The following is a 22,954-nucleotide window of genomic DNA, read 5'->3' on the forward strand; positions in this document are numbered from 1 at the left end:
ACCCCCTCCTCCCCTCAACTCACCTGCCCCCTTCTCCCCACCCGCTACTTCCCACTTCCACATTCTTCCTTCCCACTTCCTGGCCTTCATTGCCTCCTCCTCCCTTCTGTCCTGTCCTTCATTTCTGTCATTCCACTTTCCTGCCATCTTCACCCGTTGTAACTGTACAGAGTCACTGTTTATTCAGCAGGGTAAGGAGTACTCAGTGTAACTGTGTGGTCACTGCTTATTCAGCAGGGTAAGGGTTACTCAGTGTAACTGTACAGAGTCACTGTTTATTCAACAGGGTAAGGGTTACTCAGTGTAACTGTACAGAGTCACTGTTTATTCAGCAGGGTAAGGGTTACTCAGTGTAACTGTGTGGTCACTGCTTATTCAGCAGGGTAAGGGTTACTCAATGTAACTGTGCGGAGTCACTGTTTATTCAGCAGGGTAAGGGTTACTCAGTGTAACTGTATGGAGTCACTGTTTATTCAGCAGGGTAAGGGTTACTCAGTGTAACTGTACAGAGTCACTGTTTATTCAGCAGGGTAAGGGTTACTCAGTGTAACTGTACAGAGTCACTGTTTATTCAGCAGGGTGAGGGTTACTCAGTGTAACTGTATGGAGTCACTGTTTATTCAGCAGGGTAAGGGTTACTCAGTGTAACTGTACAGAGTCACTGTTTATTCAGCAGGGTAAGGGTTACTCCGTGTAACTGTACAGAGTCACTGTTTATTCAGCAGGGTAAGGGTTACTCAGTGTAACTGTACAGAGTCACTGTTTATTCAGCAGGGTAAGGGTTACTCAGCGTAACTGTGCGGAGTCACTGTTTATTCAGCAGTGTAAGGGTTACTCAGCGTAACTGTGCGGAGTCACTGTTTATTCAGCAGGGTAAGGGTTACTCAGTGTAACTGTACAGAATCACTGTTTATTCAGCAGGGTAAGGGTTACTCAGTGTAACTGTACAGAGTCACTGTTCAGCAGGGTAAGGGTTACTCAGTGTAACTGTACAGAGTCACTGTTTATTCAGCAGGGTAAGGGTTACTCAGTGTAACTGTGCGGAGTCACTGTTTATTCAGCAGTGTAAGGGTTACTCAGCGTAACTGTGCGGAGTCACTGTTTATTCAGCAGGGTAAGGGTTACTCAGTGTAACTGTACGGAGTCACTGTTTATTCAGCAGGGTAAGGGTTACTCAGTGTAACTGTACAGAGTCACTGTTCAGCAGGGTAAGGGTTACTCAGTGTAACTGTACAGAGTCACTGTTTATTCAGCAGGGTAAGGGTTACTCAGTGTAACTGTACAGAGTCACTGTTCAGCAGGGTAAGGGTTACTCAGTGTAACTCTGCTGAGTTCCTGTTTTGTTCAGCCTGTCTGTGACCAGTGAAAGTACTGATCAGAAATAGGAAGTGAGTTTGGGTATATTTTCAGCTCAAATGTTTTGAAATTTCAACCATTGGGAAATATCTGCGGATTTTGTATTTTAAGATTTACCGGAATTATTTCCAAATTTGGAATAGCCACTTAATAGGAATCGAGGCCCTTGTGTTGAGTGGGTTATGTAAGTGGTGTATTTACTGCATGCCCTGCGCACTGTGGGAGTGTGTCGCAGTGTCCTCCCACACAGTGTATAACTGAAATCCCTCACAATCTTACTGAAAATGGGCCCTATTTTTACCAAGTTAAAAGCTGTTCATGTAAATAACTCTTGCTGTTCTTGCTTGCTCTTCCCACCTCTCTTTCTCTTATCCTCCCTTCCCCCTCTCTCTCCTGCCTCCTCCCTTCCTCTCCTTCCCCTCCCCTTCTTCTGTATCCTATACCTCACCCACTTTTCCCTCGCTGTCTATCCCTCCCCCGTCCCCCACACTGGATTCCGTTTTTTTTCCAGGAAGCAGAACACTCTTTGGAGGACCCAGGTCCTGAAGCCGCTGCGTCTCACCGGGGTTTGTGGGGTGGGGGGGGGGGGAGCGCGGAGAGGGGGGCCAGTTCCTGATCCCCCAAGCTCTCGAGCAGAGGTCCGAGGCGTGGCAGCCGTGAGATGGAGAGACGGCTTATACTCTGCAAGTCCCAAAGCCAATCTGGCTCCACTGCCTTCCCAGTTGAGATTGGCTAACACCATATAGACTATAGGCAGAACCATCGAATAGTTATGGCACAGAAGGAGGCCAATCGGCCCATTCAGCTCAGAACCTGAGACTTGCCTAGTCTGCCGGCCTGGGTCCCGTACTTACCCGCTTGGGTATCCGTGCCACTGTTTCTGCACCGGATGTTCCCTGAAGAAAGCAATTTTTAAAAAACATCCCCAGTGTATACTCCCAGCTTGTGCTCGAGTGCAATACCAAGGGAGTGCTGCACTGTCAGAGGTGCTGTCCGTCAGCTGCGATGTTAAACCGGGGGCCCCTGCGGGTGTAAAAGATCCCGCAGCCACCATTGAAAGGAGAGCAGGGATGAGGGAGTTATCCCCAGTGTCCTGGGCCAACATTCCTCCCTCAATATACAATTTAGCTAGTGGATTAGCTGATTGCTGTTTGTGGGAGCTTGCTGTGCACACAGCGGCTGGCTTGTTGGCTACATTATAACAGTGGCTACACTTCAACACCTGGTTGTGAAACGCTTTCGGGTGTCCTGAAGTCGTGAAAAATGCTGTATATTTTCAAACTCTTTGATTCAGAGGAGCGATTCAAGACGTGTGGGAATAGGATTTTCGGTTACATTTTCCCATCTCTGCTGCAGACTCTGAAGAAGAAAGGATTTAATGGCTGTGACAGCCCAGAGCCCGATGTGGACGACCCGATCGATCAGAGCCCATTCGTGGAAGACAAGTACAGGAAGGTCAATGAGGACATTGACGTCTTATTCAAAAGATACGGGGTGAGTACCACTCTCTCACTGCAGCATGAGCAGTAGCCCTGTCTCATTGACTGCCCACTTCAGACCATGGGCACCGAAGGGGAACATAGAGCTGGAGAAGGCCATTCAGCCCCTCGAGCCTGTTACACAGGAAGAGGCCATTCAGCCCCTCGAGCACCCAGTCCGGCGTCCCACCCGCCCAGTCCGGCGTCCCACTCGCCCAGTCCCACACCCTTACCTGGTAAAATATTCCAAATGTTTATTGCCCTTTGCGTAAAGACATTTTTCTTACACCTGTTTTAGATTCACTCTCTCAAGTTGCAGGCTTTTGCTCCGTTTCTTTGGGGCCTGACTGTCTATGAAGTGCTTTTCAGTGTTGACCTTGCCACCTCTCAGAGGATCCTCCCCACCCCACTCCCCCGACCAACCCCAGAACCCCCTCTCCAGACCAGCTCGAGTGTCTGTAATCTGTCCCCGCACTTCACCCTGAGCAAGTTTCCCAAGCTGTGAAGCCCACAGTCGGGCCCTTGCTATCCTGGGTTTAGTTACATGGTGGCAGGGTGCCAGTGGGGTGGTGGGGGCGTGGCAGGCTGCCCTCTCACCTTGCGATACGTTCGGTGCGGCCTGTCCCCTCCCGGTTGTTTGATCTCACCTCTTCTTGTTTCACCTTCCTCCCTTCGCTTCAGTCCACCATGCAGCCTCCAAACTTCACCATGCCGGTGACCATTTCAGTCGGCAACCAAAGCACCTTGTCCTACAGCAACCCCGGCTCGTCGCTGGTCAGCCCCTCGCTGGTTACGACATCTCTGACCGACTCCAGTCTCCTGAGCCCACAGCAGTCGGTGATGAGGAGGAACACCGTTTCGCCCGGCATCCCCTCGAGGCCACCAAGCTCGGGGAATCCAGGTAAGCCGAGTTCCTCCTCTCCTACCGGCGTTGCGGCTGGTTACTTGGTTCCACTAGTGGTTGATCCCCCTTCGATGCCGACCCCTGAACCGTACGACTTCCCCCGCCACCCCCCCCCCCTCACCCCTCTCCCCGCCCCAGGAGATTATGCAGCTGCAGCAGGAGCAGGAGTGTTTGGTCGTGATTCTGGTATGGGGCGGGCCTGATAGAGGGTTTACTTGCCTCGTGAAGATGCAAAGAAACAGGTCCGCCAGACTGATTCCTGGAGAATGTCCGACGAGGAGAGATTGAGTAGACTGGGCCTATATTCCCTCGAATTTAAAGAATGAGAGGTGATCTCATTGAAACATAAATCTTTTACGGGGCTTAACAGGGTAAAATGCTGAGAGGCTGTTTCCCTCTGGCTGGAGAGCCTCGAACTGGGGTGAGGGGGGGTGGGGGGGGTCACAGTCTGAGGATAACGGGTCGGCCATTCAGGACTGAGATGAGGAGAAATTTCTTCACCCAGAGAGTGGTGAGCCTGTGGAATTCACTACCGCAGAAAGCAGTTGTGGCCAGAACATTGTGTCTTCAAGAAGGAGTTAGATATTGCTCTTGGGGCGAAAGGGATCAAAGGATATGGGGGGAAAGTGGGAATACGTTACTGAGTTGGATGATCAGCCATGATTATAATGAATGGCGGAGCAGGCTCAAAGGGCCGAATGGCCTACTCCTGCTTCTATTTTCTATGTTCTATGTTTCTATGAAAGAGGAAATCAGCCAGGGTTCCTGCTCCTGATAACTGTCCAGTGACCCCCTGGGTTAGAGAGAGAGGGGAAATCAGCCAGGGTTCCTGCTCCTGATCACTGTCCAGTGACCCTCTGGGTTAGAGAGAGAGGGGAAATCAGCCAGGGTTCCTGCTCCTGATCACTGTCCAGTGACCCCCTGGGTTAGAGAGAGAGGGGGAAATCAGCCAGGGTTCCTACTCCTGATCACTGTCCAGTGACCCCTGGGTTAGAGAGAGAGGGGAAAATCAGCCAGGGTTCCTGCTCCTGATCACTGTCCAGTGACCCCCTGGGTTAGAGAGAGAGGGGGAAATCAGCCAGGGTTCCTGTTCCTGATCACTGTCCAGTGACCCCTGAGTTAGAGAGAGGGGAAATCAGCCAGGGTTCCTGCTCCTGATCACTGTCCAGTGACCCCTGGGTTAGAGAGAGAGGGGGAAATCAGCCAGGGTTCCTGCTCTTGATCACTGTCCAGTGACCCCTGGGTTAGAGAGAGAGGGGGAAATCAGCCAGGGTTCCTGCTCCTGATCACTGTCCAGTGACCCCTGGGTTAGAGAGAGGGGAAATCAGCCAGGGTTCCTGCTCCTGATCACTGTCCACTGACCCCTGGGTTAGAGAGAGGGGGAAATCCGTCAGGATTCCTGCTCCTGTCCACTGACCCCTGGGTTAGAGAGAGGGGGAAATCAGCCAGGGTTCCTACTCCTGATCACTGTCCAGTGACCCCTGGGTTAGAGAGAGAGGGGGAAATCAGCCAGAGTTCCTGCTCCTGATCACTGTCCACTGACCCCTCAGTTAGAGAGAGGGGAAATCAGCCAGGGTTCCTGCTCCTGATCACTGTCCAGTGACCCCTGGGTTAGAGAGAGGGGAAATCAGCCAGGGTTCCTGCTCCTGATCACTGTCCACTGACCCCTGGGTTAGAGAGAGGGGGAAATCAGCTAGGGTTCCTGCTCCTGATCACTGTCCAGTGACCCCTGGGTTAGACAGAGGCGAAATCAGCCAGGGTTCCTGCTCCTGATCACTGTCCAGTGACCCCTGGGTTAGAGAGAGGGGAAATCAGCCAGGGTTCCTGCTCCTGATCACTGTCCACTGACCCCTGGGTTAGAGAGAGGGGGAAATCAGCTAGGGTTCCTGCTCCTGATCACTGTCCAGTGACCCCTGGGTTAGAGAGAGGGGGAAATCAGCCAGGGTTCCTGCTCCTGGTCACTGTCCACTGACCCCTGGGTTAGAGAGAGGGGGAAATCAGCCAGGGTTCCTGTTCCTGATCACTGTCCAGTGACCCCTGGGTTAGAGAGAGGGGGAAATCAGCCAGGATTCCTGCTCCTGATCACTGTCCAGTGACTCCTGGGTTAGAGATTTCTATAGTGCATTTCATGACCTCAGGTCATCCCAAAGCGCTTTACAGCCAATGAAGTACTTTTGAAGAGCGATCACTTTTGTAATGTAGGAGACGCAGAAGCCAATTCACGCACAGCAATATCCCACAAATAGCAATGTGATACTGACCAGTCATCTGTTTTTCCTGATACTGATTGATGGATAAATATTGGCCTAGGACACCAGGGTGAACTCCCCCCACTGGCTCTTATTCCATTAGTGACTGTGACGTTCACACGAGAGGGCAGAAGTGGCTTTGTTGAATGTCTCGCCCACAAGACGGCACCTCTGACACTGCAGCACTCGCTCAGTATGGGTCTGTCGGCCTGGATTGTGTGTTCAAATCTCTGGAGTGGGTCTCGAACCCACAACCTGCTGATTCTGATGCGAAAGAGAGAGAGTTGTACCCAAGAACCATGGCTGATGCAGCCAGTGCAAACAAGCTGCATCCTCTGTCTAAACATCTCCTGAGCTTCTCTCCTATCCTCTTTTGAACTTTTGCAGAGATGCAATTTCCACGGGCACCCCTGTTGCCTCACCTGAGTGGCCCACTGCTCTTGGGTGAGGCCTGGTGGTGCGGCAGCGGGTAATTCCACAGGCGTTCCAAGGTTTTGCTCTCCCTCTGGCGTCTGCCTGCACACTCACCCCAGCAGGACCTGCCGGATATAGATCAGGAGCAGCAACTTTCTCTCCCTCTGACCTCCAGAGATCATCAGACTGTGCACAGATCAGGGACCAGCCCTGCGTCTCTTTGACCTGTGACCTTCTGACCCTTGTGGAGCAGAAACACCAGTGTGGAGCAGATGGGCCAAGTGGCCTGTTTCTGCACTTTGCATTCTGTGTAATTCTATCCAATACATCATCCATCCCCATCAGTGTAACCTTCTATTACCCACTGCATTATTGAGGGGGACGTCTGTCCTGAGGCAATCCACAGGAAAAGTGAGGGGGAGAGGAACCTTGGAAACATTCCCTTTCAGATTCACCCATCAGGAGACGAGATCAGAGCCCCTGGCAGCTGCCCGCTCAGGGGGTGGGGGAGGAGGCCACAACGCCACCTGCCTGACCCTCAGGCACAAGGGGCTCGGCGGGGGGAGGCAACGAGGCATCAGATAGAATTGGAAGGGTTGTGGTGTGTTTCTCTCAATGCACCGAGCTTGTTTTCTGCAGTACTAACTCTGCCGACACTCCTTTTAACCTTGCAGGTACGCTGATGGGAAGCGAGCTTTCCACGTCCAATGGAGGGTGTCCCAGCCCTGTAGGTAAGACCTGCTCAGGAGTGGCTCTGGGTGCTGTGGATTTCAATAACCAGGCTTGTATTTGGTCCAGTGTAGAAGATTAAGGGGTGATCTGATCGAGGGGTTTAAGGTGATTAAAGGATTTGATCGGGTCAATAGAGAGAAACTATTTCCTCTGGTTGTTAGGGGAGGGGGGAGGAGTCCAGAACAAAGGGGCAGAACCTTAAAATTTGAGCCAGGCTGTTCAGGGGTGATATCAGGAAGCACTTCTTCACACAAAGGAGAGTAGAAATCTGGAACTCTCTCCCCTGGAAAGTTGTTGAGGCTGGAGGTCAATTGGAAATGTCAAAACTGAGATGGATAGATTTTTGTTGGCGAAGTGTCTTAAGGATGACGGAACTAAAGCGGGGAAATGGAGTTAAGCTACAGACCGGCCATGATCTAACTGAATGGCGGTACAGGCTAAAGGGGCTGAATGGCCTCCTCCTGTTCCTACGTACCTCTACTGCGCCTTTAATATAATAAAAAGGTGCTTCACAGGAACATTATCTGGTAATATTTGACGCAAGCCGCATAAGGAGATATTAGGACAGGCGACCAAAAGCTCAGTCAAAGAGGTCAGTTTTAAGGAGCGTCTTAAAGGAGGAGAGAAGAGGCGGAGAGGTTGAGGGAGGGAATTCCAGAACTTAGGACCCCAGGCAGCTGAAGGCACGGCCGCCAATGGTGGAGCGATGGGAATCGGGGGGGATGCACGAGAGGCCGGAATTGGAGGAGCGCAGAGCGCAGAAAATTCAAAACAGATTTGCATTTATATGGCGCACTTCACAATTTCAGGCCATGTGTTGTGCGTGCGTGTGTTGGACCTATATGCATGCGTGGACATGTGTCTGCATGTGTGGGCAGGCGTGACTCCACGTGTGCCTGTGATAGAGCCCGCTCCCATAGCAGCTGGCGTTCCCTGCCATTTCCCCTCCTCTTCCTTGTCTTTCCCATGGTCTGTATCCTTGCAAAACACCCAGTTAATGAGGAGGGTTATACACTCCCTCCTGTGTCGGGTATGGAGCTGGATGGGGGTGTGTGGGAATGAGCCACTCTGTAAAGACAGCAGCTTCTTCTGTGACTGAAATGACCAGGTCGGGCCCACAGGGGTAGGCTTGGCATGTTTTCAGCTGTTGCACGCCGCTGATGCGGATTAATGGCGACCGGGAGCACGGAATGTCAGAATTGACGTCACTCAGCATTCCTGGAATGCTTGAAACCAGAGAGTGCACTCCATCTAGCTTTCACTGCAGGCACAGTCAGTGGCACCTCACAGCCCGTCACCGCCCCGCTCTCCCCACACCTTTTGTCCCAATTACTTCACCCCCCCACCCACCCCCCCCCCCCCCCCGCACCCTGAGGTCCCCCTCCTGCCTCCTTTTTGCCCCAGCATTGGAGGCAAATCCCTGGCCTTTCCTCTCCCCTCTGCCCTCTTCCCTATCTCTGTCACCCTCCTCCAGCCCCTACAACCCACTGAGATCTCTGCGCTCCTCCGATTCTGGCCTCTTGCGCATCCCCCGCTTTCCATCGCTGCACCATTGGCGACCGTGCCAATGGTTAAGGGGGAGATTTAATCGAGGCGTTCAAAATGATAAAGGATTTTGATTGAGTAAATAAGGAGAAAGTGTTTCCACTGGCAGGAGGGTCAGTAGCCAGAGGGACACAGATTTAAGATCATTGGATAAAAATCAGGGAGAAGATGAACATTTCTTCACGCAGCGAGTTGTTGTGATCTGGAACGCACTGCCTGAAAGGGAGGTGGAAGCAGATTCAATAGTAACTTTCAAAAGGGGAATTGGATAAATACTCGAAGGGGGAAAATGTGCTGGGATGTGGGGGAAAGAGCAGGGTGGCGGGGTGGGGGGGTGGCGGGGGGGGAAGTGGGACTAATTGGATAGCTCTTTCAAACAGCTGACACAGGCACGATGGGCCGAATGACCTCATTCGATGACCAAAAGCTCGGTCAAAGAGGTCGGTTTTAAGGAGCGTCTTAAAGAAGGAGAGAGAGAGGCGGAGAGGTTTAGGGAGGGAATTCCAGAGCTTAGGGCCCCCCAGGCAGCTGAAGGCACGGCCGCCGATGGTGGAGCGATGGGAATCGGGGGGGATGCTCAAGAAGCCAGAACTGGAGGAGCTCAGAGATCTCGGAGGGTTGTAGGGGCTGGAGGAGGTGACCGAGATGGGGGGAGGAGGGGGTGGGGGGTGCGAGACGGAGGAGGTATTTTTAAACCGAGCTATTGCCAGACCGGGGAGCCAGTCAGTGGAGGTCGGGGAGCAGCAAGGGGTAGCAGAGTTTTGCATGAGCTCAAATCTTGGAGGATGGCCAGGAGTGTCTTGGAATAGACAGAGATTGGAGGTAACAAAGGCACGGATGAAGCGTGCAGCAACACAGTTGAGGCAGGGGTGGAGACGGGCGATGACGGAGGTGGAAGTAGCTTGACTGATTGATGGAGGGGAGATGGGGGGGCAGAGGTCCACCTCGGGGTCAGACATGACCCGTCTCAGACAGGGGCGTGCAGCGTCACACCCCAACTTCAACCCCCGATTTACTTTGCTCCCCGTCTGTTTTCACTCAGGAAACGGTTACATTAATCAGAGGGCCTCGCCCGGTCTCCTGTCCACCAGCAGCCTGAGTAAAGTGATGTCGCCAAAGTCGCCGCCTCCCCCAGCGGCACAGCTGACCCACAGCAACAGCCGCAAGCCGGACCTTCGGGTCATCACCTCGCAGAGCAAAGGGATGATGGGGTCGCTGGTGAGTAATGGATTCACCCCATCAGAGAGTTGGCTTAGAGGGGAAGGGAGAGAAAATCAGTTCACAAATGTCACAGTATGACAGGACAGTGTAGAGGGAGCTTTACACTGTATCTAACCCCGTTTTTATTTTTTATTTTTTATATAAGGTGACCTTTATACCTCAGGTCCCTTTTATATATTTCATATCGAGGGGGCCTTTATTCCTCAGGACCCCTTTATATACATATTTTTAAAATAACTTTATTAAAACCAGATAAATAAACAAAAAAAACTCAAATTAAAATGCCATTCTCGGCGTCGACGATGCACTCCAGTCCCTGCGGTGCCCACCGGTCGCGGAAGGCCTCAAGCGTACCGGCGGACACCGCATGCTCCTTCTCCAGGGACACCTGGGCGCGAACGTAACCGCGGAAGAGGGGCAGGCAATCGGGGAGGACGGACCCCCCGACGGCCCGCAGCCTGGACCTGTGAATTGCCACCTTGGCCAGGCCCAGGAGCAGACCGACGAGGAGGTCCTCCTCCCGGCCCACGCCCCTCCTCACTGGGTGCCCAAAGATCAGGAGCGTGGGACTGAAGTGCAGCCAAAACCTGAGGAGCAGCCCCTTCAGATACTCAAAGAGGGGCTGCAACCTCGCACACTCCATATGTACGTGAAACACTGACTCGTCCAAATTACAGGCGGCCTGGGAGTCCGTGAACCTGCTTAAAGTCTATTGCATGGGACTGCCCTGTGCAGCACCCTCCACCCCAGGTCCCCGATTGTAAAGGGGGAGGACTCCAGCGTAGTGAGACCTCCATCGGGGTTTCCCCTCGCCGCCAGATGGCAAGGCGGACCGCCAGGGCATGTCCGGCCGGCTGACGAGGGCGAGCAAGTGGAGAGCACTCCGCTCTCCCAAGCCCCGTCGTTACCCGCAGTGAAGGACGTCCTGGGGGCTTTGGCTACTCCTCCACCCGTTGGTCCATCCCCGGAGCCGGCTGCCCGGAGGTACTCTCCTCTGCCAGCGGGGGAGGTATCTAACCCATGTTCTGGGAGTATTTGATGGGGACAGTGTCGAGGGAGCTTTAAAGAACCCTCACCTGCATGACCACATAATGGACAAAAGTTCAGTGGGAATGGGTGAATATCTGGAAGATGTGTTCCCTTTGCTGTCTGGTAACTGTTTGTGTCTCCTGCCCTTTCATGCTATCAGACAGAGGATGAACTGCAACTGGTAAGTGCTGAGTGAGGGAGAACGATACCTGCCCAAGTGCAAAGCCCCAGTAACATCGGAGGTTTCCCCCCTCTCTGTCAGCTGCAGCTCAGCGGGGAGCTCTGTCACCTCTCAGACAGAAGGTCGTGAGTTTGAGTCCTGCTCCAGAGACCCAAGCCCATATCCAGGCTGACATAGGAAACACGGCCGCCAATTTACGCACAGCAAGATCCCACAGACAGCAATGTGGTAATGACCCAGATCAGTTTCTTTAGTGATATAGATTGAAGGATAAATATTGCCCTCAGGGAGAACTCCCTGTTCTTCCAGTTGTGGCCGTGGGATCTCTTACGTCCACCTGAGAGGGCAGACAGGGGCCCCGGTTTAACATCTCATCCAGAAAACAGCACTGCTGACAGTGCAGCACTCCCTCAGTCCTGGCACTGGGCATGTCGGCCCTGGATTTAGGGGCTCAACTGTCTGGAGTGGGACTCGATCCCATTCCCTTTTGAGTCCGAAGAGAGAGAGAGAGTGCTGCCCACTTAGCCATGACTGCCATCTAGAAAAAACACTCGAGTCCAGTCATGGGTGTGTAAGCTCAGTGAGAACTGCAGGGATTCATAAAACAGGCAAGACCAAAGCCCCAGGCCCCAAATCCGTACAATAACTCCTTAAAACATTTCCCAGCTCGAGGAACACTTCCGCAATAAACATCCGGCCAGTAGGTGGCAGCTTAACACTACCCACAATCGAAATCTCTTGCAATAAAGCAGTCTTCAAGCCATAACTCACTTCTAAAGTGCTCTGACTGCGATATAAATAAACTTGACCTCCTTTTCTGCAACAAGGGTAATCTTGCTTCTGATGCTGTTGTTTGAGGGGACATCGGTGGGGGGAGCTCCACTGCTGATCTTCTGTCAATTGCCGAAGGAGGTCAGAGATATATTTCCCTGGGGCTTCGGTTTAATGGCTTATTCAAAAGACGGCATCTCAAACAATACCGACCCTCCGACAGTGCGGCGCTCCCTCCGTACCGACCCTCCGACAGTGCGGCGCTCCCTCCGTACCGACCCTCCGACAGTGCGGCGCTCCCTCCGTACCGACCCTCCGACAGTGCGGCGCTCCCTCCGTACCGACCCTCCGACAGTGCGGCGCTCCCTCCGTACCGACCCTCCGACAGTGCGGCGCTCCCTCCGTACCGACCCTCCGACAGTGCGGCGCTCCCTCCGTACCGACCCTCCGACAGTGCGGCGCTCCCTCCGTACCGGCAGTATTTACAGCACAGGAAACAGGCCATTCGGCCCATCTGCTCCGTGCTGGTGTTTCTGCTCCACACGAGCCTCCTCCCATCCCCCTCTTTATCTCACCCTATCACCTCCTCCCACCCCCTCTTTATCTCACCCTATCCCCAGATCCTTCTATTCCTTTCTCCCTCATGTGTTTATCCAGCTTCCCCTTAAATGTATCTCTGCTATTCCCCCTCAACCACTCCCTGTGGTAGCGAGTTCCACATTCTCACCACTCTCTGGGGAAAGAAATCCCATTGGAATTATTTGTGACTATCTGATATTGATAGTCCCCAGTTCTGTTCTCCCATACAAGTGGAAACCTCTTTTCTACGTCTACCCTATCAAAACCCTTTCATAATTTTAAAGACCCCTATCAGGTCACCCCTCAGCCTTCTCTATTCTAGAGAAAAGAGCCCCTCAGCCTGTTCAATGTTACCCAGTAGTTATCAACTTGGTTCTGGTATTTTCCGCATATATCTTACTTTTTGCACCTCCTCCAGTGCCTCTGTATCCTTCTTGTTATACGCAGGCCCAGAACTGTGCTCTGTACTCCTTGCGTCGTCTAACCAAGGTTTGATGTACGTTTAACACAACAGCTCTGCTCTTCAATTTGATCCCTAATTCTAAGGGTGAGACCCCCTGCGAGTTGGGGAAGGTGGACAATTCTGCCCCCTGTCTCCCAACACCTGCACTGTGCTTTTGACCCGCGTGTAAACCCGCAGCTTTTGTCCCGGATCCCTGGTTTGCTGTCTTTCAGTTTATCTGGGCGAGGGGGTGGTGGGGAGGGGCGCGGGTGCTTGACTTATTTTAACAACGTTTCTCTGTCTCCTTCCAGAGCACCCATCAGCTGATCACCTCCCAGGCCACGCAGTCACTGACCACCCCGGTGGTCTCAGTCGCTACCCCCAGCTTACTGCCGCAGGGGCTGCAGTACTCGGCCATGCACGCCACGTACAACACAGGTGAGTGCGAGGGCGACCACCCTTGGGGTTATATCGCGTTACATCCCGCCTGCCCGAATACAAGTCAGAGGACCTGGAAACGTTGAGACGTCTGGTGTTGAAATCTTTAGTTTAGTGGGGGATATGCGTGGAAAGTTCTTTACGCAGAGGGTGGTGGGTGCCTGGAACACGTTGCCAGCGGAGGTGGTAGACGCGGGCACGATAGCGTCTTTTAAGATGTATCTAGACAGATACATGAATGGGCAGGAAGCAAAGAGATACAGACCCTTAGAAAATAGGCGACATGTTTAGATAGAGGATCTGGATCGGCGCAGGCTTGGAGGGCCGAAGGGCCTGTTCCTGTGCTGTAATTTCCTTTGTTCTTTGTTCTTTACGATAAATCAACTCACTGAGATAATAAACCACATATGCCAAACCCGGTCCTGCCCGACCCAAGGTTTGTACACCTGTGCCTTAAACCTCCCTGAACTTGTCCCCCTTTTAAGACGCACCTTAAAACCTACCTCCTCGACCAAGCATCAGAACAGGAGGAGGCCATTCAGCCCCTCATTCAATGGGATCATGACTGATCTGTGACCTAACTCCATCCATCCACCTTTGACCCCATATCCCTTCATACCCTTGGTTAATAAAAATCTATCAATCTCAGATTTAATATTAAAAATTGATCCAGCATCAGCTGCCATTTGGGGAAGAGAGTTCCAAACTTCTCCCACCCTTGTGTGTACAATTGTTTCCTAATTTCACTCCTGAAAGGTCTGGCTCTAATATTTAGACTCTGCCCCCTCGTCCTAGACTTCCTACAACCAGGGGAAATAGTTTCTCTCCATCGACCCTATCTGTTTCCCTTAATATCTTGAAAACTTCGATCCAATCAGCCCTTAACCTCCTAAATTCCAGGGAATCCAATCCCTACTTTGTGTAATCTCTCCTCGTAATTTAACCCTCGGAGTCCAGGCATCATTCTAGTGAATCTACACTGAACTCCCCTCCAAGGCCAATACATCCTTCCTGTGGTGTGGTGCCCTGAACTGCTCCCAGTAACTCCAGGTGTGGTCTAACCAGGGCTTTGTAAAGCTTAAGCATGACTGCTACCCCCTTGTATTCGAGTCCTCTAGATATAAAGGGCAACATTTCATGAGACTTTTCCTGTACCGGTTCATTGCATTTTAATGATCTGCGTCTCTGTCAGCAAGCTTTTGGTCACCTGTCCTAATATCTTCTCTAAGGCCCAGTGTCGATTTTTGTCTGATTTACGCTCCTGTGAAGCACCTTCGGACGTTTTGCTACATTAAGGGCGCTTTAAAAATGCAAGTTGTTGTTGTTGGATGCGTGGATAGGGACGAGGGGCGTTCTTTGAATGAGTAACGGTTGCCATGGATGTACTGGTAGTTTTTCCACAGCTGGCCCTTCTGCAATGACTTGTGTTCAATCAGCTGATGGTTTGTTACTATTTCAGATTATCAGTTGACCAGTGCCGATCTATCTGCTCTGCAATCATTCAACTCACCTGGTGGGCTGTCACTAGGCAACGTAGCGACTTGGCAACAGTTGGCACCAGCGACGCTTAGCAACCTGTTGTGAGTAATGAATTCATGCACACTGGGCGTGTTGGTATGAGTGTGGGGCAGGGGGAGACTGGCATCGCTGGGTACACGGGGAGAGAACTGGGGGACATCTCTCCGGTCGCCAGGCTTTCGCCCAGGATCCGCGCGTAATTGCCTCCCACGATGTCCCAGAATGCCCTGAGGAACTCAACGGTCAGCCCGTCCAGCCCCGGGGATTTGCCCCTCGAGAGCTGGTGGAGGGCGCCGGTCAGCTCCGCCAACGTGAGCGGAGCCTACAGTCCTTCGCCGCCCTCCGGGCCGACCTTCGGCAGGTCCTCCCACAAAACACTGGGCGCGTCCTCGCTGGACAGATCCGGAGAGAACAACGTGCCGTAGTAGGTACAGACCAAAAGGCCCAATCCCTCCGGATCCATGATGGAGGATCCGATGTTGGACAGCAGCTCGATGAGCTGCTTACGGACCCCCCGCTATTTTTCCAGCGAGTAGAAGAAGGGTGAAGCGCGGTCCAAATCTTCCAGGATCTGGATCCGCGACCTCACGTACGCACTATGAGCTGCAGGTCCCTCAGCGCGCCCTTCTCTTTAGACACCTGCCACAGGGCCGGGTCCGCAATGGCATGACTGAGGCGGGACTCCAAGTCAAGCACCTCCCTCTCCAGGTGCCCGATCTTGACTTCCCGCCTCTTGGTCGACCCCTTCGCGTACTCCTGACAGAAGACACAGATGTGAATTTTGCCCACATCCCACCATAGCCTCAAGGAGGAGAAACCCCCTGTTTCCTTCTCCAGTCGGCCCAGAATCAACAGAACGAGTCCCGGAATCGCTCGTCTTCCAGCAGCCGGTTGTTAAAGTGAACTCCGCCCACACCAGGCGGTGGTCCGAGCACGGCACCAGCTGCATGGAGGCCGCTGAGACGCGTGAGACGTACGCCTGCGAAATGTAGAGGCGGTCGATTCAGGACCATCCTCCTCCAGACCTCCACGTGAAGGCGCTGGAGTCGGGATGGAGATTCCGCCAGACGTCCACCAAGTTAAGGGAGCTGATCAGTCCCCTCAACTTCTCCACCGACGCTTGGCTGCGTTGGGGACCGGAGCGATCCCCCACCTCGAGGGTGCAGTTAAAATCCCCCCCGAGGATGATGCACCCGCCGCTATCGATGGAGCTCAAGAGAGCGGACACTTCTTCAAAGAAGCGCGCTTGCAAAGCGCCGGGCCTGGGCGCGTACACGTTCACAAAGTGGAGCGGCACGCTACCCAGGCGAACGGCGAGGTGGAGCAAGCGGCCCGGCACTAGCTCCTTGACCCCCAAGATCTCCGGCTGAAAAGTCGGGGCCATCAAGATAGCCACCCCACTAGAAATAGGGGTGAGGTGACTCATGTAGACCCCACCCTGCCACTCCAGGAGCCGGGTGACTTCGTCTCCCGGAACGGTGTGGGTTTCCTGCAGAAAGCTCACCGCGTATCTCCCTTCCCTAAGGACTGAGAGATTGTGAAATCTGTGGTGAGACCCCTCTGCTACCGTTGATGTTGAGGCTGGCTATGGTTATCTTCATGTCAAAGGTACTTAAAACCCGTCACTGTGAGGAGAGAGCGGAAGTGCACCTGGCCTTCCATTCCCCCCAGCAACCCATTGAGGAACGTTTTAAACCGGCGCCTCTCAACCAGTTTCACCCTTCCCTGCCTTCTTGAGGACGGCATGGACGGACTGTATGATCAGCGCCAGACTTGACCGCTGGCCGAGGGCCAACTGAACTTTATTGCGGCAACCCCTGCAAGCCGCGAGGAAGTCCCGGATTTTCACGGGTGGGGATGAGAGGAGACTCGGTGGGAGGCAGGAGGGAGTTCACCACCTCACTGGCAATGGATTGAAGGTCGTCCTTCTTGCCCCACACCGAGTCCCCATCCTCCTCCGGGTCGTCACCGCCAGCTGTGGGGCGGATGTCCCGACCGCGCCAGCTGGTCCCGCCTCCATCACGATCTCACCCCCAGGATCGATGGCGGAGGAGTCCTCACTGGGTTCTTATGTGGAACTGGAGCGGTTCAGGACCCCCTTCCACCTCCCTCCCCAGGCCAATGAGCGGCCCAGGGGAGACAGCAGTTCCTACCTCCGGAAATCCGACTGGAGGCGGAGAGAGGAGGCATTTCCCGCCCTGCCAGTGCCCACAGGCCCAGCAGACAGGGCAGCATTTTCACCCATAACTGGGTCAGGTACGCCGTGGACGGGAGTGGATTTGGCTGGGAGGGCCGACCCTTTGGGGCCTTGCCCTCCCCTCCACTCGGCACCTGACCCAGTGGCAGAATGGGAGGCTTCTTCAGGAGGGTCTCCAGGCTCCCCCACCACAAGCAGGGCTCCACTTGTTCTTTAGAGGGTCCACATGTACAGGGGTCTCCCCCTCACCTCCATCCTGAGGAGTAGGGAGCTCCTGCCCAGCCTTGATGGTGGTGGTGGTGGTGGCAGGGGGAACCGAACCAGGAGACAGCTCCTCTCCAGCAAAGGGGCCCTGTACCTCCAGGGTCCTGTGTTACCTCTGTGGAGGGTTGCCTTCTTTTTTTTTCCCACTGGGACGCGGGGGTTCAGAGACCTCCATGTCATCAGAGGCCTCCGCGTCCGCACCCTCCTTTTGCCTGGTGACCTGGGCCTGAGCCCAGCCCTGAGGCAGATGGGTTCCCCGGGATCAGGCCTTGGGCTGAGCCGAGGCTTGGGTTGTGCCTCGGTGTCCGGGGACGAGCCTCTCAGTGTTTATTTTTACTCCGTTTCTTCCTTCCACTCGGAGAGGCACTCCCCTCCCTGCCGGAAAACCACTGCCTCCGGAACCGACTGAGTGGTATCTATCGGAGGTGTAGGGGGAGTGGGAGGAGGTGCAATGGCACCACCCTGGGCCGCCAAGGTGGAGTTGGCAGCCGGGAGGTTGGGGCGGTTCTTTCGAACATTCCCCACCCGCTTGCAGGCATGGCACCGCGCCCCGTCCGAGGTCCAGAAGACATGGTACCCCTTCCGCTGGAACTAAACAGCAAAATAGCCTGCCATGACATCCTCCCACACCAGCTGCATGAATAGCTGGCGGCAGAAGGAGTAGACATGTCGGAGGCTGTTCTCCCGAAGACTGGGGTGAGCCCCGATCTCACCTCCCCCAGATGGTGCAGATGGGGGAGGAGGAGCTCATTGGGAATAAAGGGCGGGATGTTCGATAGAATCACACACTGTGCAGTGGCCTCCGAAAGGTCCACTGGCAGGAAAGTCCTGCCCACGGTGAGCCCTCTACTCAGGGCCAGGGCAACCGCCCAGTTGGTTTTCAGGAAAAACACTGCCTTCCCGTACACCTTTGAGGCTGCGACAGTGGCCGAGGAGCCAACAACCTCTGCCATTCCCTTAATGAATGCCTCAGTAGTCATGGTTGGGTGGCTGTGACTCTTCATCTCATGTTTTGACATCAAGATTTTAAATGGTGATGGGGATACAGGCCGAAGGGCCTGTTTCAGTGTTGTATCTCTCTATGACTCCGACTTGGTGAAAACTACAATGTCAACATCAGCCCTTTCTTTGCTTCCATGCAGCATTGGCCCTGGCAACCAGTTACCTCAGGTCTCCACGCTGTCTGTCGGCACGAGCCAGGATGTGCACATCAAGTCGGAGCCGGTCTCCCCGACCCGCGACCGCACCACCCCCTCCGGCCTCCTCCAGCAGACGCACCAGGATATGGGCAGGTCTCCGGTCGACAGCCTGAGCAGCAACAGCAGCTCCTTCGAGGGAAGTGAGCGGGACGAGACCCGGGACTACATGGTGCCCGTCGGACCCATGAGGATGGCGGGGGAGGAGGGCGAGAACCTGTCTGTCAAGCGTATGCGTATGGACACCTGGGTGACCTAACGCTGTCCCCCTCCCTCCCCTTTCTCTCTTTTTCCCCCCCCCCCCCTCCCCCAACCGCCCTCTGACGCATGGGGCTTTGCTCGAGAGAGAGAGAGAGACGGGGAGAGAGAGCGAAGGGGCTTTAACCTTCACTGCCACCGTGTGATGGAAGGGAGGGAGAATTATCTGAGTTACGTCCCAACTGACATAATGTACTTCACGTGACGCAATGTCTGATGGCGAGGGGTCGTCAATCCCACCCAGTGTCGCCCATTGTCTTGAACCAAAGGCTTCGAGTGTTCCCCTCCTGCATCAGCCAGCTTCCCCCCCCCCCACCCCCCGCCCCCGCCCACCCACCTCTTCTCTTTGGTTTGACACTTCACCTAAAAACAAAAAGGAGGCTTCACGCGGCAGAAAAGGGCTGCCTGGGAGTTGGGCTTGCTCTCTTTGCCCGCCCTCCCCCAATCCACCCCACCCCATCACTGCCACGATCCTGCCACTTGTTGTGCTGATTGAGAAACGCTATCTGTAAGTTTCATGGCCCCCTCCTCCCCCAGCCCCCCCCCCCCTCCCCCCCAGCAGCCATCGCTCACTCGTGAAACTCAATGCCGTCGGTCGGCCGCTTAAACTGTTGTGGCCCCCAGCTACACGTAGTCGTCTCCGGGCTCCAGTTCCGGGCAGCCAGTCAGTAACAGATTGCCACAGCTGGAGACCACGTGGCCTGCAGAACAATGGAATTCCCTCCCCCACCGCCAACAAGCGCCCTCTCCCACTGGCTCCTCTCCCTCCCCTCTCTCCCTTCCCCACCTCTCTCTCCCTCTCCCTCCCCCCTTCCCGCAGTTGTACCTCCACACACCTCAGTCTACACGGAACTCGGAAGCCTACAAGCTCCGTTTCAAACACAAAAAAGAAGCCCGGACTTTCCCCGCCCCCTCCCCTGGCTCCCCGAGGGAGTCAGACATTGCTTTGTTTTGAACAGGCCGTTTTTTTTTCAGTCTTGAGGTTGACCCATCGATCGGCCGTCGTGTGGCTGGCTCGACTGTGTCTCTGTGCTGAGTCAGTGCTGTACAGCACCCAGTGATATACAGCCCTGGTGGGGGGGGGGTTTGGTGGGGCGGGGGTGGATTTGGAGGTTGGGATGCACAATGAGAGGGTCGGGGAGGTTGCTGGGAATGAGCTACATGCAGGGGATGAGTGTTCCTCAGCAATGATGTGGGGAGTTTTTTTTTTAAGTTAACCGTAATCAGGGTATTTCCTCTTCCCCTCTCTCCTCCCCTCCCCCCTCCTGCCATTTCACTCACCCCCTCCCTCTCTAATGAACACTCCTTATCACGACTGCACTAGCAGACCGCCATCAGCCCGCCCCTCCGGCCTTTCACCCCCCTCCCCCCCACCCCCCCCCCCCCCGCACCTTGCACAGGCTCAGTAAAGTAACTACACTCACCCACCTCCCCCCTCCACCCAGTGGAGAGCCACCAAACCCTACAGGATAAGAGATCCACCCCTGGTCGATGCTGGGTTAGGGGCAGGAGGGAGGGAGAGGAAGGCTGGTGCTGCTGGCCTGATTCCCTATGTCCGGATAGCGCGATGGTCTCCCGCGTGAACCTTTCCCAGGTCTTCAGAACAAGCGGAAGTCTCCCGCCCTCCACCCCTCGGTGCTCCCTCCTTCCTCGGGAGCTTGGCGTCATCCCAAGACCGCACCCTGAAGTATCTCACCTCCACCCTTCGGCTTTCCGACCTTCGCCCTTGTCCCGTTGGACCGAACGGCGAAACCGATTGGAAACTAATCGAAGGGAAATTAACCGGATTGTCGGCAAGTCCCATCGTTCCCCCCACCCTCCCCCCCGCTCCCCAGACTCTTGACCGTTGCTGACGGACACGGCCTTTGACCCCCCCCCCCCACCCCACCCCGTGGTCACTGCGGAAAAGAGCCTGGGATGTGCTTCGACCCGAACCCCTCGAGCTGTCGCCGGAAGCAAAGTGGGGAGAGAGAGAAAAAAAAAGTCAAAAAACAATGGAATTTTTCTTTTCAATCCTCCACCTCCTACGTGCTCGGTTATCCCAGACGATTATTTAAGTTATTTGGTTGGTTAGTTAATCTTGTGAGTGTGTGAGTGTGAGTGTTTTCTTTTCCAAGTGCTGTCACAGGATACTTGTACAGACTATTAGTTTTTTTTTCTCCGAAAAGAGGAAAGGCCCACAGTATTTAGACTTCATCGTCATTTAAAAGCAAAAACGTCGCAAATTACGATTGTGGGTCGGGGGTGAAGGAAAAGCACCAAAATAGTCCTTGGAATGTGGAGGGGAGGGCAGGAGAGTGGGTAGGGGCTGAGGATGAAAGCAAGCGGGGGGGGGGGGGGGGGTGGGGGGAAGAATACAGTGCTAATTTATTGCTAGAATGGTTATGTTCGTTTTAGAAGAAAAAAAAAATGCATGTCAAACATATGAAAAAAAAAAGGAAAAAAAAACCTAAACCTCTCTGGAGGGCAGAGAAGAGGTATAACTAATATATTGTGTTCGGGATAAGTCTGCATCTCGGAATTTATTGCTATTATTTTATTTTTCTCTGAAGGGTTGTTGAAATACAATTGAAATTGTGTATATTTTTCATAAGCGTGTGTATGCACTGATCTTCTGCCTGTTAGTTGAGGTTTTCCCTTCGGTGGAGGACGTGGCGGAGGAAGCCAGGAGGAGCACGCCCACTGTGCACATTTCTGGTTTTGTCCATGAGTTGCGCCAGGGGAGCGAAAGCAATCGGGGGTTTGCCCAAAGCGGTCACAGCTACTTGCGAGTATCTCGCAGGGGTGGATGGAGGGCTACGGACAGTATGGGTCTTCTTTCAGATCAAACTGTTCCTCCCCGCACCCCTATCCCCGCACCTCACCTCACTCCCCACCCCTCCTGCCAAATGGTGGGACGGACTGTCGGGACCTTCCTCCGCGCGGCGGGGGGGATGGGCGTGCACTGGTGCGGAGGAATCTCGACGGGAGGGTCGGAGGTTGCGCGAGGAAACTGAGCCCCACAACCGCAGACTGTGCCGAGCTAAGCCAGGCCAGCGGGTTGGGATTGTGGGGTGAGGTGGGGCTGGTGGGGGAGTTGGTGGGGTGGGGGGGGGGGGGGGGTGGTGGGGGGGAACGTTGGAGGGCCTGGGGAGAGTCAGCCAAGACTTAGTTGTCAGCACTTCCGCTGGTCCTGGAGTCAGGAGGTCGTGAGAGACTTGAGCAAGACATCCAGGCCGGCGTTGTCCAGTGCCAGTACGGAGGGGGTGCTGCACTGTCGGTAAGATGTTAACCCAAGGCCCCCCACCGTCTCCCCCTCTCAGGGAGAGATCCCACGGCCACTATTGGAAGAAGAGCGGCGGGGGGAGTTCTCCGTCAGAGTCCTGAGGCCAATATTCATCCCTTAGCTGGCACCTCACACCAGGATTGGTGCGATCTACCCGTAAAGCCTGGGTTCTCCACCTGGGTGCACGCTTGAAGAGGGCGTTTCTGCCTGCGTGGAACCCAAGCCCGCGACGAGAGTTAACGCGTACAGGAAAAGGAGGGGCAAATGAAAGCAGCAAGTTACCTGACGTGTCTCTGTCCATCCCTCCTTCTGCGCATAAGAATGCACGACTGATGCACAGTGTCCTCCCCTCCCCTTCACGGTCTGACCTTTGACCCCACTCCTCCGGCAATGACCTCTGACATCCCCCTCTGAAGAGCAGGTACCGCGATGTCGGGAGCAACTCTCATGACCTTCCCTGGAGTTAAAAAAAAAACGGAGTGCACAGTCCGATCCCAGCCCCCTTCCCCACCTTAAATAGCAGCAGCTGGTGACGGTGGCAGGAGATGGAGGGGGGGAACCTGAGGGAGCTTGAGGCTCAGGGTGGGGTAGGGGAGGGGGGGTGGGTTTTAGTGGTCAAACCTTGCCCGCTGTTTGTTAGCTTGTGTAGGTAACAGTTGGGTGTATCTGCTAGCTGCGCACCGTGTACAGCTGCATCGTCTGTTAACCTACAAAATGAATCTATATTTTTGTCAAGAGTATATTAAAATAAACGCAGGCTTCAGCTTGCTTGAAGCTGTGTGAAATCGACGTTCTAGAGTATTGTGTTCCCTGTCGGGGAACCCGCCGGGTTAAAATTTCAAAGCAAACAGACGAAAATCTGGGAGCCGCCTCGATTCTGCTAATGGAAGGTAGGGAGAGAGAGAGAAAAAAATGCA

At 54.3% G+C, this 22,954-nt stretch overlaps 1 protein-coding gene across 1 annotated transcript in view; it reads left to right on the top strand.

The window, feature by feature from the left end:
- Nucleotides 1–21,850, top strand: part of LOC137356805 (myocyte-specific enhancer factor 2D homolog) — an 83,774-nt gene extending 61,924 nt beyond the window's left edge. The window contains exons 4-10 of the mRNA XM_068022595.1: nt 2,713–2,850; nt 3,516–3,735; nt 7,076–7,132; nt 9,721–9,896; nt 13,213–13,339; nt 14,799–14,919; nt 18,461–21,850. Of these exons, the coding sequence (XP_067878696.1) occupies nt 2,713–2,850; nt 3,516–3,735; nt 7,076–7,132; nt 9,721–9,896; nt 13,213–13,339; nt 14,799–14,919; nt 18,461–18,773 (1,152 nt within the window). The 3' untranslated portion in view covers nt 18,774–21,850. The remainder of the gene's footprint in view (nt 1–2,712; nt 2,851–3,515; nt 3,736–7,075; nt 7,133–9,720; nt 9,897–13,212; nt 13,340–14,798; nt 14,920–18,460) is intronic.
- Nucleotides 21,851–22,954: the final 1,104 nt, after the last annotated feature.

The sequence above is a fragment of the Heterodontus francisci genome, chromosome 46 (genome assembly GCF_036365525.1).
Source record: "Heterodontus francisci isolate sHetFra1 chromosome 46, sHetFra1.hap1, whole genome shotgun sequence".
In the NCBI taxonomy this organism is placed as follows: domain Eukaryota; kingdom Metazoa; phylum Chordata; class Chondrichthyes; order Heterodontiformes; family Heterodontidae; genus Heterodontus; species Heterodontus francisci.